The sequence below is a fragment of the Hemiscyllium ocellatum genome, chromosome 26 (genome assembly GCF_020745735.1).
Source record: "Hemiscyllium ocellatum isolate sHemOce1 chromosome 26, sHemOce1.pat.X.cur, whole genome shotgun sequence".
Taxonomy (NCBI): Eukaryota; Metazoa; Chordata; class Chondrichthyes; order Orectolobiformes; family Hemiscylliidae; genus Hemiscyllium; species Hemiscyllium ocellatum.
Window position 1 is genome coordinate 20962619 of NC_083426.1, and position 20269 is coordinate 20982887.

At 40.0% G+C, this 20269-nt stretch overlaps 1 protein-coding gene across 4 annotated transcripts in view; it reads right to left on the reverse strand.

Annotated features, from left to right (window-relative positions):
- Positions 1 to 850: 850 nt before the first annotated feature.
- The window catches only part of LOC132828384 (C4b-binding protein beta chain-like), a 42618-nt gene continuing 23199 nt past the window's right edge, over positions 851 to 20269 (reverse strand). For 2 of the 4 annotated variants that reach the window (XM_060845443.1, XM_060845444.1), the window contains 3 exons: positions 9613 to 9706; positions 8484 to 8543; positions 851 to 1294 (listed from right to left, as the gene is read on the reverse strand). In XM_060845443.1, the coding sequence (XP_060701426.1) occupies positions 8501 to 8543; positions 9613 to 9706 (137 nt within the window). In that variant the 3' untranslated portion in view covers positions 851 to 1294; positions 8484 to 8500. Of the gene's footprint in view, positions 1295 to 8483; positions 8544 to 9612; positions 9707 to 20269 lie in introns of those variants that run through there. The other 2 variants (XM_060845445.1, XM_060845446.1) reach the window with 2 other exon arrangements.

A 20269-nucleotide genomic window follows, 5' to 3' on the forward strand; every position in this document is an offset into this window, starting at 1 on the left:
TAATGAAGACACCAAATCTTGTGAACATAGATAAAATGCTTTAAGGATATTCTGAAGAGCTAATTGAAAAGGGGGAGAATTGACATTATAACAAACTATATATGTGTGGCATTATTCTTTCCAACTAACTGCAACACATGTCCTCTGCCCAAATGTGTGGTTTCAAGATTGGCCTGAGTCATTTGAGCACACACAAATCATAAAGCCTGGCAGGGATATCATCATCATTTCAGAAAGTGAGAATGACATTTTAATGTTTTATTTTGAACTGTGATAGACTTGTGACTTTGCTGCCTGGAAAGTTATCTGATAGAGCCAGCCATCCGCATTTTCAGGAACTCCATTGATTCCAAATAAATGAAAATTGGGCAAGTTCTTATTTGTATATAATCCATTTCACCAAATTTCCATACAAGCAGTGAAGATGCAAATCTGTCCTGATCCTCACCTCAATTTTTTTTTAGGGTGAAGCAAAATTTAGTCCATTTTTTGCATTTTTTAAAAAAGGTTTTTATGTTCCAGTCTTCAAGCAGCCATCCAAAGATTAAAGGGTTTTTGAGTAGTTACTTTCAAGCTAATACCTCTTTGCAACTCTTGTTCTATTATAGCCATCCACCTGGTTAGACATTCTGCATGTTTGTTAGGCTTGTTTACATCAAAACTTTACCAACTCTCATTACTAAATTGCCTTTGTTTTCGTCAGGCTTTGTTCGAGCAGCTTGGCATAAGCCTAAATGCAGATTGCAAATTTGTCTTCCACTGTATTGCAGCCACTGTCAGTGAATTAAAGCCAAAGGGAGTAACAATTTTCAAAAGATCAACTTTTCTGAAATGAAATTGAAGCATTACAAACATATACAAAATTTTATTTATGGAAAAGCAAAACACTCTTGATGTGCATTCCTCATTTCTGTTAAATCCACACTGACTATTCCACGTAGGCCATATAGAAAAATGCAAATATTTCAAATAACAAATTCTAATATTATAATTAACTAGAACAGGTTAAATTCACAAACTTATAATTTGAGTTGTTTAATGTGATTATGGTTTTGATATACAACATGGGATTAGTAACTGAAACAGGTATGATATTGATTAATGTTTCAGGAAGTTTACAGATTATTTTCATCCACATACTGCTCCATCTTTTTAAGAAGGTTTTCCTTCAACTTGAGAATTTCACGTTCACTATCAAGCAGCTGGTATTTGGCCTCGATCATATTTTCTTCCTTGATGCCGACTTGACGGGCCACTGCAATCATTTCTTTTAAAATGTTGATTGGAGGAAATTCTGCGAAAAGAATTAAAACTTATTACTTGCAGTTGCAGTTCAAGTACGCAAACATGGATTTTGCCACTAACAAACTTTCCAAGTGAATAATATGCCTTTGCATTTTCAGTATTTATTGCAGTCTGAAAATTTAAAATCATGAATTACTTGACGATTTAATAATAAAGAAAGTCTACCTGTAACAATCTCTTACTTCATATTGAACTAACTCTATACATGGCTGCAACACTTATTTACAGTTACCACTCCTATGCTGCTGGCTCATACCAGGAGTGCTCAAGCTGAAAATAGCCACTGTTGTGATTTTTCTATTCATTTATTTTAAAGGTGGAGGATGAAGAATTAAACTTCTAGTTTTGCTGGGAATAAGTCTCCAGCATTACCAAGACATTATAGGGAGATGATGGTCTACTGGTACAGGCATTACCACTGGATTGTTAGCCCAGAGACCCATGTAATGTTTTGGGGACATGGATTCAAGTCCTGCCTTAACAGATGGTGGATTTTGAATTTAATCAAAATCTTGAATTAAGACTCTAATGATGACCATGAATGCCATCTTTACCTCCACTGGCCTAGATGTGACTCCACACCCACAGTAATGTGGTTGGATTAATTGCCCTCTGGGCAATAAATGCTGGCCTAGCCAGAGATGCCCACATCCTGTGAATGAATTAAAAAATTGAATTATTTTCTAAACAAAACTAAAGCAATACAGCTCCATAATTTCCCCCAGAAATGATTACAATACACAATAAAGCCTTGTAGAGGCATGTGTAATTCCTAAGTACTGTCTCACCTTTGATTCTTTGGCCAATCACCTGTAATGTGTTCTATCAACCTTCAATCATCCAATCTCTAGAATTGAAATACCTTTAGCAAATCTCTTTCAGCCTTTTCTGCCCTGGATCCCAAATTATTTAGATTAGATTCCCTACAGTATGGAAACAGGCCCATTGGCCCAACAAATCCACACCAGCCCTCCAAAGAATAACCCATCCAGACCCATTCCCCTACCTTGCATTTGCCCCTGACACTATGGGCAATTTAACATGGCCAATTCACCTGAACTGCCCATTTTTAGATTGTGGGAAGAAACCGGAGCACCCGGAGGAAACCCACACCGACACGGGGAGAACGTGCAAACTCCAAGTAGACAGTTACCCGAGGCTTCTATCCAACCCGGCCTGGTGCTGTGAGGCAGCAATGCTAACCACAGAGCCAGCATGCTGCCTTTAGTCCAAGTAAATGCAATCTTTCATTCTAAAACTATTCTAACAAATATCTTCTGCACTTCTCAGCAGCCTTCTTGTTCCTAAAGGGTGATCACCAAAAATAAAATGGACATAATCTCCAGAGAGAGTTGAATTAGTGTTCAACATGTTTTTCCTCATCTTTGCATTGTATATTCTAAAGTATTTATACATTGTACTATTTATAACATCCAGAATCCCATATACATTATTGATTGCTGTCATTATTAATGGGCATTACAATCTTCAAAGATTTGTGCCCAAACACAGATTGGTGTCATTTAACATGTATTGCTTCTATATTTTTTCCTGCCAAAATACATAACTTCACATTTCCACCATGTAACCATATGGTCTATGGAACTCTTTATGTCCTCTTCGTATCTATCACTATCATCCTCACTGTTTCCAACAATTCCAAGTTGTATGCGATCAGCAAGTTTAAAAGTTCCAAATGCCATTAATGTATATCAAAACAACATTGTGTGCTGAACTTGAGGGAACTCACTGTAACCATACCCCTATATTCTGTATAAAAACCAGCCATTTACAGTAGCATGTTAGTGTCCACCCTTCATGCTACTGCTGTCTCTTTTTATCTCCTAAGCTTAATAACAAAATTGTAGCCAATGATAAAAACGTTATCAACTGACTGCACTAATCTACCTCATTGAAGTTTTCAAGCAAATGTTTGAAACACAGTTTTCCATTAGCAGTAAGTAATCAGTATAGAGTCTAATGGTTGCAGTTGAGAACTTATACTCAAATTGGAACTTTCTCAACTGCTTTGATATCAAGAGTGAACAGGTTGATTGTAGAATTAATTCATAGTAGAGTAGAGCAGCTTTATTTGTCATTTCTAACATATACAGCTGGCACAATAAAAACAAGACAGTGTTCCTCCAGGACCAAGGTGTTATATGAACACAGACTACATGAGAGTACAGTCATACACAAGGCAGCATAAAGTGCATAGAAAAGTGCAAAGGATGCAAGGCAGCACAGTGAATCCTGACAAGGCAATAGGCATAGTGGTAGACAATTTACAATGTAACAATGAATGATCATTAATAAAATATTATTTTAGCAATAATTCAAAAAGTCGTCTGAAAATTGCAAATGGAATAGAGTGTGATTATACGCTGTTAAGGAGCCTGATGGCTTGAGGGAAGAAATTATTGCACAGTCTGGCTGTAAAAGACCGAATGTTCCAGTATCTTCTGTCAGATGGCAGAAGGGAGAAGAATTTGAATGATGTGTGGGGTCATGCACAATGCTGTTAGCTTTGCAGATGCAGCATGTGGTGTAAATGCCTGTAATGGAGGGCAGAGAGACCCCGATGATCTTAGCTGTCCTCACTTTCCGTTGTAGGATCTTATTATCCAAGATGGTGCAATTCCTGAACCGGGCAGTGATGCTGTGGCTCAGGGTACTCTCAATGAACCCTCGGTGGAATGTGGTGAGGATGGGGTGGGGGGGTGGCGGGGTGCAGAGAAATGGGTTTTCCTCAACCTGCACAGAAAGTAGCTGTTTGGCTTTCTTGGCTATGGAGCTGGTGTTGAGGCACCAGAGAACATTGCAGCAAAAACAAAATTGTCTTAATGGATATTTTATATGGGATAGATCAAGTCAGAGAGGTGGAGAATTTTTTTTGAGTGCATTCAAGATAGTTTGCTGGAGCAATAGTTGTCTGGCAATCAACAAAGGGGCACAGGCTAGACTTGAACAAATGTTGCCTTGTTGCAGTATTATTAATTTCAATGGTACAGTTATGAAAATTTTGCTGAGGCAAACTTTTACACAATTAGTTAGAGACCAAAGACAGCAGACTAGGCACTAACTGCAGATGAACAGTGTGAGGTGTTCACACATTTACTATAGTGCAGGGCCAGTATATACCCAAAAAGCTTTACTTACCAAATGAAACTTTAAAAGTTGATTTAAAAAAGATGAGAGGTCACATAAAACTAAGAGAACATAAAATTAAATGCAAATCATAATGGAAATCAAGTCGACTGGGAGTGGCATAAAGAGAAAGAAGAAAGACAAAGTCAAAATATTTGCCAAAAGAATTAAAGACACCATTGAAGGCTATCAAGCTTAAAGAAAAAGAAATCTAAAATTAAAGTTAACAAGGAAACAACATTTAAATCTAATGGCATTAAGAAATGAGCCCACCCTTAATTTTATTTCCATCTAAAAAAAATTTAATTGGTTTGGAGGTGGAAGACATGGAGGGAAGCAACAATAATTTGCAGTCAGAACACTCCATGGACCCACTCCCTGACATCACAGTGCATTTTCTTCTTACGTCTTTCCACCCCAGCTCCACTTTCAAATCAAAGGTCAACCTTTGATGCATCCGAGAATATGGCAACACTAAACACCTGATTGCGACAATATAGCTACAATTCCGTACTCGGAATGTTCACGTTCCAAGAAAAAATTTAAAAATTGGATCTGGTCTACCTAATAGTGTCCTAACTGTTTACCTTTGTAACTCGTACAGAACTGAAAATGTGTTGCTGGTTCACCGACTCAACACAGACATCTACTATAAAGCGACTGACTCCCACAGCTACCTAGACTACACCTCCTCCCACCCTGCCCCCTGTAAAAACTCCATCCCATATTCCCAATTTCTTCGTCTCCGCCGCATCTGCTCCCAGGAGGACCAGTTCCAATACCGTACAGCCCAGATGGCCTCCTTCTTCAAGAACCGCAGACTCCCCCCAGACGTGATCAACGATGCCCTCCACCGCATCTCCTCCACTTCCTGCTCCTCCGCCCTTGAGCCCCGCCCCTCCAACCGCCACCAAGACAGAACCCCACTGGTTCTCACCTACCACCCCACCAACCTCCGTATACAGCGCATCATCCGCCGTCATTTCCGCCAACTCTAAACGGAGCCCACCACCAGGGATATATTTCCCTCCCATCCCCTATCAGCGTTCCGCAAAGACCACTCCCTTCGTGACTCCCTCATCAGGTCCACACCCCCCACCAACCCAACCTCCACTCCCGGCACCTTCCCCTGCAACCGCAGGAAATGCAAAACTTGCGCCCACACCTCCTCCCTTACTTCTCTCCAAGGCCCCAAGGGATCCTTCCATATCCGCCACAAATTCACCTGCACCTCCACACACATCATCTATTGCATCCGCTGCACCCAATGTGGCCTCCTCTATATTGGGGAGACGGGCCGCCTACTTGCAGAACGCTTCAGGGAACACCTCTGGGACGCCCAGACCAACCAACCCAACCACCCCGTGGCTCAACACTTTAACTCTCCCTCCCACTCCACCGAGGACATGCAGGTCCTTGGACTCCTCCATCGCCAGAACATAACATCACGATGGTTGGAGGAAGAGCGCCTCATCTTCCGCCTGGGAACCCTCCAACCACAAGGGATGAACTCAGATTTCTCCAGTTTCCTCATTTCCCCTCCCCCCACCTTGTCTCAGTCAATTCCCTTGAACTCAGCACCGCCCTCCTAACCTGCAATCGTCTTCCTGACCTCTCCGCCCCACCCCACTCCGGCCTATCACCCTCACCTTGACCTCCTTCCACCTATCACATCTCCATCGCCCCTCCCCCAAGTCCCTCCTCCCTACCTTTTATCTTAGCCTGCTTGGCACCCTCTCCTCACTCCTGATGAAGGGCTCTGGCCCGAAACGTCGAATTTCCTGTTCCTTGGATGCTGCCTAACCTGCTGTGCTTTAACCAGCAACACATTTTCAGTTCTGATCTCCAGCATCTGCAGACCTCACTTTTTACTCGAAGATTCTAACTCTTACAGAAACCTATTACTGCCAACATAAGCTAGGAACAATTTATTACATAGTTCTGCAAACTTATCTGGATTGAAATTTGGATGAGCCCTGGATTGGTTTTATTCTGGGAGAACCCAAACTGAGCAGGCTATGGGTGAGAAAGGGCCAAATTCAGTCCACAAACAGGATTGGAAATAATATGTCTTACAATCAGGATGATTATCGTGACATTAAAAAGACCACAACAGTCAAAGTACATGGAGATTGGCAATGGCAAGGTTTGTAGCACTCCTAATTGGAAAACATTTGTCCTCTCAGTTCTGCTGTTTTCTGGGTTTTCTTGGCAAGAATGCTTTCCCAGTGCAGAGCATCACAGAATAAATTCTTTAAAGAATCTTTAGCCTGCAGATATCAGTGTGAACAAGATTCTCACTAGAACTATTATTACACATTTTGTTTAATTTTCTCAAATAAGAGCTGGACAAATATCTGGTTTAAAATGTGGCAAGTCCAGAAGGAAAAAATTAAAATGAAAGCTCAAAAATAGATGCAGAAGTAGTTCATTTGATCCATTATTGCACTGAGCTTGCTCAATTGATGATCTCTCAGAGTGTCAGAGTTTTTACAGAAAACAAAAGACCAAAGACATCTTAGAAATGTGAGGGCAGGTATCAAAGAACAGTACAGGACAAGAAGAGGACAGTTGGTCCACCAATACTGTGCTGACACGATGCCTTTCTAAACTAACAATCTTTTGCCTCAAGATGGTCCCTATCTCTCTATTACCTGCCTATAAACGTATCTGTCAAGATGCCTCTTAAACATTATTACTGTACCTACCTCCAACACTATTCTGGCAATGCATTCCAGGCACTTATCACCCTCTCAGTGCTACAGGAGATGTTCACACATTTATTCCTGATGAAAGCCCTTCATTAGGAATCCACTCAGGATGCCCAATGAAGGGCTTTTGCCTGAAACACTGATTTTCCTGCTCCTCGAGTGCTGCCTGACGTGCTGTGATTTTCTAGCACCACTCTAATCTTGACACTAATCTCCAGTATCTGCAGTACCCCCTTCGCCCTGTTCACCTATTTAGTATTGTGCAGGGCCAGTGTATACCCAAAATGCGAGAGCTTTACTTACCAAATAAAACATTAAAAGTTGATTTAAAAAAGATGAGAGGTCACATAAGACTAAGAGAACATGAAAATAAATGCAAATCATTATGTGGATATTGTAATGAAACTTGCATCTCACATCTCCTTTAAACTTTCCTCCTTTTATAATAAACCTACGCCCCCTAGTTAATGGCATTTCTATGCTGGGAATAAAAAAAATGAGTCTGACTATCTATTCCATCCATGTCTCTCATAATTTTGTAAAAGTCTGTCAGGTTGCCCTCTTTCTTTGAGGCTCAAATGAAAACAAATCAAGTTTATTCAATCTCCCCTCACTTTCCAAATCAGGGAACATCCTGGTAAACTGTTTCTGTATCCTCTCCAAAGCTTCCACATCCTTCTGGTAGAATGGTGACCAGAATGGTACACATTATTCCAAATGTGGCCTAACTGAAGTTCTATACAGCTTCAACTTGACTTGCCAATTTTTATACTCTTAAGCCCAAACAATGAAAGCAAGCAATCTATATGCCTTCTTGACCACCCTATCCACTTATGTTGCCACTTTCAGGGAACTACGAAGCTATATGCCTAGATCCATCAGTATGTTGACGCAACTAAAGAGTTCTGCCATTCACTATAAAATTCCCTCCTGCATTAGATCTTCTGAAATGTATCAACTTGAGTTTGCCCAGATTAAACTCCACCTATGATTTCTCTGCCCAAGTCTCCATCCTGCTGTATCTAATCTGAACTTTTGTCTTCAGTGGTCAGAGAAGTTAAATAAAAGAAAGACAAATCTGTGGACGATTGGAAGAAATTGGTCATTTCTTATTCCAAACTTCACTTTCTAAATAGAGAAATTTGAAGAGAAATACTGAACAAGAATTATCTTCTCACTCTGAATATTTTCTGACAGCCATCAAAACACTGTAGATATTCTGAATAGTTCAGTCAACACTTCATCTCTTGCAATGCTTTATGATTAAAAGTGAAGAAAATCCAGTCAGTCATTTTACAAAATCTAGAATGCTAAACTTACTTTTACATGTTGGGACCTCACCACTCCAACCAGTGGCTGTCATTACCAATCAGTTTGTACCTAGAAAAGTAAATCAAACAATTGTAGAAAATCAAGAGGAATTACTACTGTGAGAAAAATAAGTTAAAATGTTACAATAGAATTACTATGGCATACTGATCAGGAAATTAAACCACTAATTAATTTAAATAAGTAAAATGCTATATAAATAATTACTGACCCAGTGGCATGCAGGAATGCTAACTCTGGTGTTTTCTTGCTAGCTTCCAGAGCTCTCAGTATCTGACTGAATAACCCAAACATCAGGAAGGGAAAACTCTCCAACAACTATCTTGTTGCCAAGGCCCTTGCCCACAACCTTTCATCCTTGCAATCTTCATCCTGCATGCCACCTTCATGGTGTCTCTCACCTATGAGTTGTTCCTTCCTGGATCAGAGGGCTCAGGTGAATCAAGTACAGAAGGGCTTATGGGTGTTTGTTTGGCCAGAAGCTCTTACAGGTGGGACATCTGACCCCAGGCTCCTTGCACCTGTGGTTCATCATCTGACCCTTAAATACTTCAGTGGGACAATGTGATGAAGGCATTCTTAAAAGAGGTGATGTGGGGTAACATCAGCTTTCTACACTCTGATTTGATCAATATTTTGCCCACTGATTCCATTTTATGGCAAGATCTGGTGCTGTTTCTATTGCTTGGACTTTAGAAGATGTCCATTGTAATGCTAATATGATGCAAGTACAGTTAAAGGAAGCTGAGTCACTACACAGGAAATGTAAGTGGTAGATTTGGAAGAACCTGAAGAGGGAGACAACATCTGTCAATGCCGTTGCAGCAGCATGAATAATAAATCTGAAATTTACTGGGTAGCTGTTTCATGTAACCTTTGAATCACCCCATCACATGTCCAATGAACCAAAGCTTTACACAGACACCTTCCTCACTCACAACACAACATATATTATCCTGTCTGCAAAAAAATACATTCTTCTTACTATGTGAGCACTTGTTAAAACAAATTTGGAATCAGAGCGTAAGGAGTCACTGTGACAATCCCCCAAAACACAATCACATCAAAAATATAATCCTTCAGCAAAACAATTCAGCAATTTGCAAAACAGAATACTTACCCTTCATTGCAATGATATATAACTTTACTTCCCCAATTATAATTTGCTTCATAATATCCATTCAAAATTTCTTCTGGATCACCACAATTTACTGCTACACAGAAAAAATGTTAGAAAACCACAAAATCACAAAATGATATTTTAATATAATTAATCGGGGTTATAACAACAAAGGTAACTAAACTGTTGCACTGTTCCAGAATGCTTGTTAGTCCTCATTAGTGATGTTCAGTTATGACAACCCCAACTGTATCAGTAATACACTAGTTACTAAGGCTTCTCCTTTTGTGTTCCATTAATCTCAGTTCATATAGGATCCTTTGCCTTATTCAATTCAGTACTGTTTTGATGTTGAAAGCAGTCACATTTGAATGAAGACTTGTTGCACCAATTTTCCATGGTTAGACTATAAGATCATTAGATATAGAAGCAGAATTAGGCTATTTGGCCCACTGAGTCTGCTCTGCCATTCAATCATGGCTGATATGTTTCTCAGTACCACTCTCCTACTTTCTCCCTATAACTTTTGATGCCCTTACTAATCAAGAACCTATCCATCTATCTCTGCCACAGCCTTCTGTGGCAATTAGTTGTCAAATTCTTCCTCATCTCAGTTCTAAAGGGTCATCACTTCAGTCTGAGGCTGTAGCTTTGGGTCCTAGTCTCTCCTACCTGCAAAAACATCTTCTCCACATCTACTCTATCCAGGTGTCTCAGTATTCTGCAAGTTTCAATGAGATCCTCCACTCACCCTTCTGAACTCCTATTGAGTACAGACCCAAAATTCTCAACTTCTCCTCAAATGACCAAGGCCTTCAACTTTATAATGATTCTTGCAAACCTCTGCTAGAGGTTAGCACATTCATCTTTAGTCATGGGGCCCAAACCTGCTCACAATATTCCAGATGCAGTCTGACCAGAGCCTTTTAGAGCCTCAGCAGTACATCCCTGGTCTTGTATTCTAACCTTGTCAAATTGAATGCTAACATGGCATTTGCTTTCCTAACTACCAACTGAACTTGCATTTCAACTATAAGAAAATCCTGAACTAGAACGCCTATATCCCTTTGTTCTTCAGATTTCTAAAACCTTTCCCCATTTAGAAAATAGTCAATGCTTCTATTCTTCTGAGCAAAGTGCATATCCTCACTTTCCCACAGTTATTTCATCTGCTAATTCTTTGCCCATTCTCCTCACCTGTCCAAGCCCTTCTGCAGCCTCCCCACTTCCCCAAAACTACCTGTTCTTCCATCTACCTTTGTGTCTTCTGCAAACTAACAAGAATGGCCTCAATTTTTTCATCCAGATTGTTTATGTATAACATGAATAATTGTAGTCCCAATAATGATCCTACAGAACTTCACTTGTCATGACTGCCATCTGAATAAGACTCCTTTATCCTCACTCTCTGCCTTCTGGCAGTCAGCCAATCCTCTATCCATACCAGTACACTGCCTCTAACATTATAGGCTCTCATCTTATTTAGGAGCTTCCTGACTGGTACCATGTTGAAGGCTTTCTGGAAATCCAAACAGAATCATGTTCAGTGGTTCTGGACTGAGGAACAAAGGAATATTGGTGTCCAAGTTCATAGATCCCTGAAGGTAGATAGGGTAGTGAAGAAGGCATACAAGATGCTTCCCTTTATTAGTCAGGGTGTAGTCAAAGACAGCTTTATTACAACTTTATAAAACATTGGTTAGACCACAGATTTGGGACTTTGGGTCTGTACTCAAATGGGTGAGTGGAGAATCACATTGAAATTTACAGAATACTGAGAGGTCTGGATAGAGTGGACTTGGAGAAGATGTTTTCACACAGTGCACATTTCTGGTCACCACAGTGTTGGAAGCACTTGATTACACTGGAGAGGATGCAAAGGAGATTCACCAGGATGTTGCCCAGGATTGAAAGGTCTCAGTTCTGAGGAGAGACTTAATAGGCTGGGTTTGTCTTCTTTTTAGCAGGGGAGACTGAGGGGGCATTTAATTGAAGCATACAAAATTATGAGAGGAATAATCAGTGTCCGTCACAATAATCTCTTCCCCATGACGGGTGTGTCTAAGATCAGAGAACATAAGTTTAAGGTGAAGGGAAGGTGGTTGAGAAGAGATCTGAGAAAAAAAACAGAAATAGGGTACTTGCTACCTTAGAGGGTAGTGGAGGGAGATCTTGCAACATTTAAGAAGCATCCAGATAAGTATTTAAAATGCCAGGCCATAGTACGCTATAGGCCAAGTGCTGATAAATGGAATTAGTATGGTTTGGTATTTATAGGTCAGCGTAGACATGATGGACCAATGGGCCCATTTCTAATGTTTTTTTTGTATTGTTCCAGTTTTAGTGTAAGGGCCTATTTCTATGCTGTATGGTTGTATTGTTTGCAACAAAGAGAACTAGTTGCATTTGCATCCCGGATGTTAATAGCAATTACATGAAGTTATGTAAAGATTGAGAAAAAAACGTGTGCTTAGCTAATATCTTAGCTTGTGAGCATTTAAATTAATATCTGTTTGGGAGAGACAAAGTGAGAGTCGAATCTTACTGAAGCCATTTCCAAGCACCTTTCTCAAAGCATATCATTTACTCCAATGTATCTGCAAAGTATGCTGTTCCTTTTGCAAAAATACCATTTGAAAGTGACATACAAACAAAGGAAACAGGCATGTTGTCCACAGCAGCATTATATATGAGGATAATTTAGGATGCTAAGATACAGTGTGAAATTTCCCAGATTCAACAAGAAGCAACAGCTCATCCTGCTCTGGAAGTCATCATGTCAGCTGAGGTATTTAATTGAAAGACAAGCATCATGCTCACATAACTACATCAATGACTCATAAGATATTTAGAGATGGAATGCCTGGAAATGCACTTCAGTCAATATAACATTCCTGACACCATGGTGAGCCACGATGCACCTCAATTCACAAATGAAGAATTCAGCCGCTTCATAAATGATTTGGCAATTCAACATAATTTTGTCATCTCCATACTATGTCCAGTCAAATGAAAGGGTTATATAATCCTAGCAAGGAGAAACACAAGTAGAGAAATACACATTCTCAAGCAAAATGATATGCCTCAACCAAATTGCTCTTCCACTAGCTAAAAATATAACTAAAGCCAAACGTAGGAACAAGAGTGAGGTATAAAATCAAAGGAAAACAACAGAAAGCCAAATTTCACTGTCATTGCTACAGCTGAGCTTTGAAGGGCCAGTCAGAAGGTAAGCATTCAACTATTTTGCCAAAAGTCAGCTCACACTGCACTTTGCGACCTGGATAGAGCCATTATTACCTTGAACGCATATAGTAGACATGAAAAGCTAATCATATTATCACAACTGCAGATGTCTCTGCACACCTAGAGAAGCTGCTCCTTCACTATAGACAGCTGATGAGGAAAATAGGACCAATTACACAAGACTACAGAACAGTTGTCATTCCCAGAGGTCCACCATTCCACATTTACAGCAATGTGTCAGCAACAGCCAACACAGCAACAGTGCTCAGGTCAGGAAGAATATTTCCCAGAGATAGAACATCACCTCAGGAATCATCATATAAAATATGACAATGATAAAATGCACATGTACATTAATTTGTTATGAATGCAGTGTATATGGATACAGCAAAAACAAACTAGCAATCACAGTTTTATGAACAAGAATTCTCAGTATTGTATCACCAAGTATATTTAGTGATTTGTAATTGCATAGATAGTGAATGCAATGTTTTTGGCTTTTGCTAAAGGGGGGATTTTGGACAAATGTATCCGGACATTTTTTTTTAAGATTTCATTCAATGGATGTGGACATTGCTGGCTAGGCCAGCATTCATTGCCTGTCCATAGTTGCCTTGGAGAAGGCAGTGGTGAGCTTCCTTCTTGAACTGTCGTTGTCCGTGCTGTGTCATTAGGAGACAGTGCAGTCTGCAAATGCTGGAGATCAGTGTGTTGTCGGAAAAGCACAGCAGGTCAGGTAGCATCCAAGGAGCAGGAAAATCGAGGTTTCAGGCCGGAGCACTTCATCAGGAACGAGAATGTGTCATTACCCCTGCTGTGCATTTATGAAGAGAGTTCCAGGATTTTGACAGAACAGTAATAAAACTGGAGCAATTGAGGTGTGCGGCTGAGAGGAGGACTAGCAAGTGGTGATGTGCTCATGCATCTGCTGCCCTTGTCCTTCTAGATGGCAGAGATCAAGAGTTTGGAAGATGCTGTAGGAAGAGCCTTGGTTAGTTGCTGCACTGCATCTTGTAGTAGTGAACACTACCGCCACACTGCATCAATGGTGAGGGAAACAAATGTTGAATGTAATGGATTAGGTGCTAACCAATTGGGCTACTTTGCCCTGGGAAATGTCAAGTTTCTTGAGTGTTGCAGTCACAGCACTCATCCAGGCAAGTGAACAACATTCCAACACACTTCTAACTTGCAGCTTGTGTTTGGTATACAGTCACTGGAGAAACAAGAGGTCATGAAAGTACATTACCTGAAACAATTCTCTCCCTTGCTCTTCCTTATCCCTTTTTTTCTTTCCTGACAACCTCCTTATCAATGACATAGAATCCATCACATTTGTACCCTCCTTCCATTCTGAAGGCATCATGTCTGACTGAAAATATTACCATTCTTTCCAGCTCTACAAATGGTGCCAGACTTACTGAGTATTTACATCGCTATTTGTTTTTAGTTCAAGTCTAGATGGGATGAATCCAAAGCTATTGAAGTAAGCAAGAGTGGAAATTGCAGAAAGGTTAACCATAATCTTTAACTCTTCTCTAGACTCAGGATAGTGCCAGAGGACTGATGTAATTATTGAAAAGATGAATCCAGCAACTAAAGATCACCCAGCTTGACTTTGGTGGTGGAGAAACTTCTTGAAACAAATTATAACATATAGGATGAATAGTCAAACAGAAAAATATGGGTTAATTTAAAAGAACAAGCATGGATTTGCTGAGGGAGAATAAAGATTTTTGAACAGATAACAAAGAGGGCTGATGAAGGGAATGCTGTTGATGCAATGTACATGGGCTTCCGAAGGCAATGATACAGCGCCACATAGCAGACGTATAAAGAAGCTATAGTTCATGGAAGAAAAAGGATGCGAGCAATGTGGAAACAAAATTGGCTAGGTTACTGAAATCAGAGTTAAAGAACTCTGGTTAATGGTATGTTTTGAGCTGTTGGGAGATTTGTAATGAGCTCCCCAGGGGTCAGGTTTTGGGAATCTGATTTTTTTCTGATATACATATGCATTGTCTAGATCTTATAGGGCAAGGGATAATTTTCAAATTGTGCAGTTGATATAAACATAGGAGAAATATGAACTGAGAGAAAGACATTGTAGAATTTCAAAAAGATACTGACAAGTTGGTGGAGTATATGGATGATGCGGTCCATATAGGGAAGCATGAGGTGGTACAATGAATGGAGAGAAAGTGTAAAATAAAGCATATTACTCTGCAGCCAATGCAGGAACCATGAGACCTGGGTGTAAATTTGTGTAAGTCATTAAAGGCAGCAGGACAGATGCAAAAATATTTAATAAAGCATACAATATTCTAGATTTCATTAATGGGCACAGAGAACATGAGCCAGGAGGATATGCTGAACTTAATATGGGATGCGAGTTAGACCTCTCCTGGAGAATTGTGTCTGGTTCTGGATGCCACACTTTAGGAGGATGTGAACACATTGGAGAGAGCGCAGATGATAGTTAAGAGAAAGGGTTCACAAGTGAGAAACTTCAGTTATGAGGGAACTTTGGAGAATCTCGGATCATCTTCTGTGGAGAGAAGGTGGCTAAGTGGAGAATTGATAGGAGCTTTCAAAATCATGAAGAAAAATTGGAAGAAACTGTTACTGCTCGAAACAGTATGGAGAAGCAGTTGACACAGTTTTCAGGTGTTTTGGAAAAGGAATAAATGCAAGATGAGGAAAAACATTTCATACAGTGTGTAGCTTGGGGGTGGACATTTATTGCCCAGAAGGGTGGAGGAGACAGAGTCAACTGAGACAATCAAGAGAGTATTAAATACTTACTTAAGTAGAACCAATATATAGGGTTAGGGGGAAAACAATCAGAAAACTGACGCAAACTCAAAATACTCCATGCACCATAGACAGGATAGACTAAACAGTCTCCTTCTGCACTTTAACAATTCTTTTATTCTGTGAAGTCCAAATAAGTGTGTGCTGGACTAATTCAGGGTCTACACATGTGAATCTGAGTTAAGCTGTATGCTGAAGTGCTCCTGCATAACAGGTTACAACAATCATGCAATGCCTAGTGAAATGATGTCATGTACAGTTACAGCCTGGCAAAAATATATCACCAGCCTACAATATTGATCAGTAGTGGTGAAACTGCACTGGCAGATCATCTTCAATCAAGAATTAAATCAAACAGACTCTATTTCAACTATACAAAAAGCTTTAACCCCCATAACCAACACCCCACTGCCCTGCACACCACCACTAACCCTGAGCGACAGCTAATTTTGAGGATCTGAGAGATATCTTATTGAAATAAATGCTGTTGCAGATTTGCTTTATTGCTGATCTAAAACAAGCCCAAAACAGCAATAAGCAGTAATAAGTGCTAGCTCTCCATAAAATCCCCAATGGCCATTCGAACAAGGTTCAAGTTCTCCGACATTTCCAGCAACCTGCAAAAGGACTGCATAGATGAGAGACAGATCTAAGTTAAGTGGATGGAATGCTGACATTGTAAACACATTAATCCTTAATTGCAAATGCATATAGTGGTAAAAGGCTTCTGCCCAATTCCACATGTGTACTGACTATGGGGATATGTTACACCATGATAATTATAAAGTCAAAACAGTCTGTGCATGTATCAAATGAAAGGCCATCTATTACACAGGCTCATAAGAATCAAAGGAATGTCTCTTTAATTTCCAGCATTCTTTGAAGCTCAGAATTACATGGAACATGTTCAAGTTTTTGAGTGATCACTATCTTCTCAGGTCATATGGAAATGGATCTCTTTCTTATTTGCTAACTTGGTCTCTTCTATATTATTATGAGAGTGCCAAAGTTTAAATTTGGGAGAATATTAAAATGTCACTTGCTTGAGTTGGAACATTTTCCTCATAATGCCATAGCCTGCCAGTGCCACATCCAGCCAAATGATGCTTGGTGCAGAGCACTTGCATAATCACTTGATAATATCCGATATGTCTGCATTGTTCGATAGGTGGCTTGCTTCGGATGATCGTGCTGCTGTAAACCATTTAGCTGTGTCACAAACGCTTCATAGAATCATCATAGAATCCCTACAGTATGGAAACAGACCATTTAACCTACCTGAGGGTACTACATTATGTTGAGGGGAGTTAGACCTAACAGAATTGCTTGGATGACAGGTTACTGAGCAGTATGTAGGTAAAAAATATATACACTTGCACAAATGTTATATTCATTCATTGGACATTTTAGTGGCAATTTTGTCAACTATCAAGCCATGATCAGTAGACTTTCTTCTTGGAGGTAGTCATTGCTTACTTCATATCCACATAAGCACAATATGATGTACTCTTAACTTATTGATGATGTTGAGAATCCATTCTGTACCTCGCTAAACCCCTCTGCTTAACCAGCTGTCTATGCATTTAGAGCTCTTTTAAAAATCCCAGGACCAAGTTGTTGGCCATCCATACAAATAGCATCTTCTTTGACTCAGCTCATTCTCTATGAGCAAATGAACAGAAACAGGCCATCAGAACACTGTTCCATCATTCTGTTACGTTATAGATCCTCTGTATTCCAGCTTCCAAAATCTATAGGTTTTCTGGGATCAGAACATTCTAAAATCCACGGAAACTATCATTAACTCTTGCTGTGACATTTAGAACTAATGACATTTGATTAACTTGCAGATCTCAAATTAGCTACATTTATTAATCTATTGTTGTTTTCCCTACCATGTTTTGTTCTGAGTGTCTGGTACAACACAGACCAACATGATGGTTCCTGACAGATCTGACAGTGGCATGGTGGCTCAGTGGTTAGTACTCTGGCTTACATTGCCAGGGACTTGGGTTCGATTCCACCCTCAGGTGAGTGCCTGAGTGGAGTTTGCACATTCTCCCCATGTTTGCATGGGCTTCCTCTGGGTGCTCTGATTTCCTCTCACAATCCAAAGATGGGCTGGTTTGGTGAATTTGCCATGCTAAATTGCCCATGGAGGTCAGATGTATAGATTAGGTGCATTAGTCAGGGGTAAATATAGAGTAATGCATGGGTCTGGGCGAGTTACTCTACAGAGTAACAGGAATACAGGGTTAACGGTAGGGTTCTTAGTCAGGTGGAGGAACAGAGGGATGTTGGGGTCTATGTACATAGATCTTTGAAAGTTGCCACTCAGGTGGATAGAGCTTGTAAGAAGGCCTATGGTGTATTAGTGTTCATTAGCAGAGGGATTGAATTCAAGAGTCGTAAAGTGATGTTGCAGCTGTACAGGACTTTGGTAAGGCCACATTTGGAGTACTGTGTGCAGTTCTGGTTGCCTCACTTTAGGAAAGATGTGGAAGCTTCGGAGAGGGTGCAGAGAAGATTTACCAGGATGTTGCCTGGAATGGAGAATAGGTCGTACGAGGATAGGTTGAGAGTTCTCGGCCTTTTCTCGTTGGAACGGCGAAGGATGAGGGGTGACTTGATAGAGGTTTATAAGATGATCAGAGGAATAGATAGAGTAGGCAGTCAGAAACTTTTTCCCCGGGTACAACAGAGTGTTACAAGGGGACATAAATTTAAGGTGAAGGGTGGAAGGTATAGGGGAGATGTCAGGGGTGGGTTCTTTACCCAGAGAGTGGTAGGGGCATGGAATGCGCTGCCCATGGGAGTGGTAGAGTCAGAATCATTGGCGACCTTTAAGCGGCAATTGGATAGGTACATGGATGGGTGCCGAAGGGCCTGTTCTGTGCTGTATTGTTCTATGTTCTATTGTTCTATGTTCTAGAGGATTGTTGGGCCAAATTGCCTGTTTCCACACTGAAGAGATTCTATGATCTCCTCATAGGATTAGTCATAGACTTCAGCAGTCTTATAGTACTTGTGGAATTATTTCTACATTTTCCTGATGTTCCAATAAGTAGAAACAATATACCATGTGAGGCCCAAGAAAGATCTGTATAACATTGCACCTTTACATCCTCAGGACAGCCCAATGGGTTGGACTGTGATTTACTTTTCTTGTTACTATTATCAGCCACACAGTCATTATGGTACCCAAACAAATCTATAGGTTTATTTAAGCAGCAATGGAACAGGTGACTCATTAATGAGCTCCGTCAGTGTAAGTAAAGGGACAACTGTCATTCAGAATTCCAGACATTTCATCAGAAAAGGACTTCAGATCTTTTAAATCTCAACTAAGAGGAGGATAGGACCTCAATTTAATGTTAAAACCAAAACATGGCACACCCACAAATACAGTGCAGTCACAGTGCGGCACTGAACTGTCAGTTTACATGAGCAAAGTTATATGCTTGTTCAATATTATCTGACTGATGTCAATGAGAGAGGAATGTGCGTGTTCCAATAAGTTAGGCTGCCCTCAAATGACGTGGGCAAGGGCAACCATAACATCACTCAAAACTTTATGCACAGATGTACTGACTCATATCAGACGCAGCCCGTGAAATAGCTTTTAAAGTTTACTTTCTGGGTTTACACTTGATGAGCTGGCAAGTTACTAGAACACTGCATCTGAGTCAACAGCAGGAAGAAGCAGAGAAAATCTCCTAAACAGCTGCAAACTTCTGAATCCTTATGATTATTTAAGTCATAGCTTTAATATAAAAACACTGCAGAGGGCATTAATAATTTTAACAATAAGAGAACATACGCTTCCAAAACCTTTAGAAATATTCAATTGCTGAATTAGATCAGTTCATTTTTGAATATATAACAATCGCAAAATTTGAATGAATTTCACGAAATAAAATCCTGTCCAGCCAATTACTGAAGGGTCTGTTTCCGTGCTGTACATCTCTATGACTCTATGACTCAATTAGCTGCAGGAGTAAATTGAATGGAAACTATTTGTACACGACCCCATCAGCTGTGGGATAGTGGAACAACCTCTAAATTCAGACTGTTAAATAAATTTGAGTTCATTAATGTGTCATTAAAAAAAAAGTGAACTGATACACAAGGACTTTCAATGGAATGTGCAATATGCCTGAGAAAATAATATTACAAAAGCTGCTCCAATGCCTCCTCATTGTCATTTAGCTGGAACTGCAGTTGCCTAGTTCCATTCTTATTTCTAATGCTCAAAACCAGAATGGTGTTTATAATCATCATTCTTGCAACTCATGCACTGCTGCCCAGGTCAAGAAATCATTCTTGACTCCCTAATTCTCATCAGGATACTGTCCCTGAATGAAATCGTCCAAACAACAGTGCCAGTTTTCACAGGCATAGTCCAACTCTACCATTACATGTCAGATTTTTGACTGATATTTATTCCTGTGAGTTCACACAACTGGAAAAAGTAAGATTCAAGCATTGCAGCTAGGAAGACATTGCTGTACTCAAAATAAAGATTCAAATCAAGGTATTCGATAGAAAAATACTATATACAGAGGAAAACAACTTACATTTCCAAACAAAAACACTT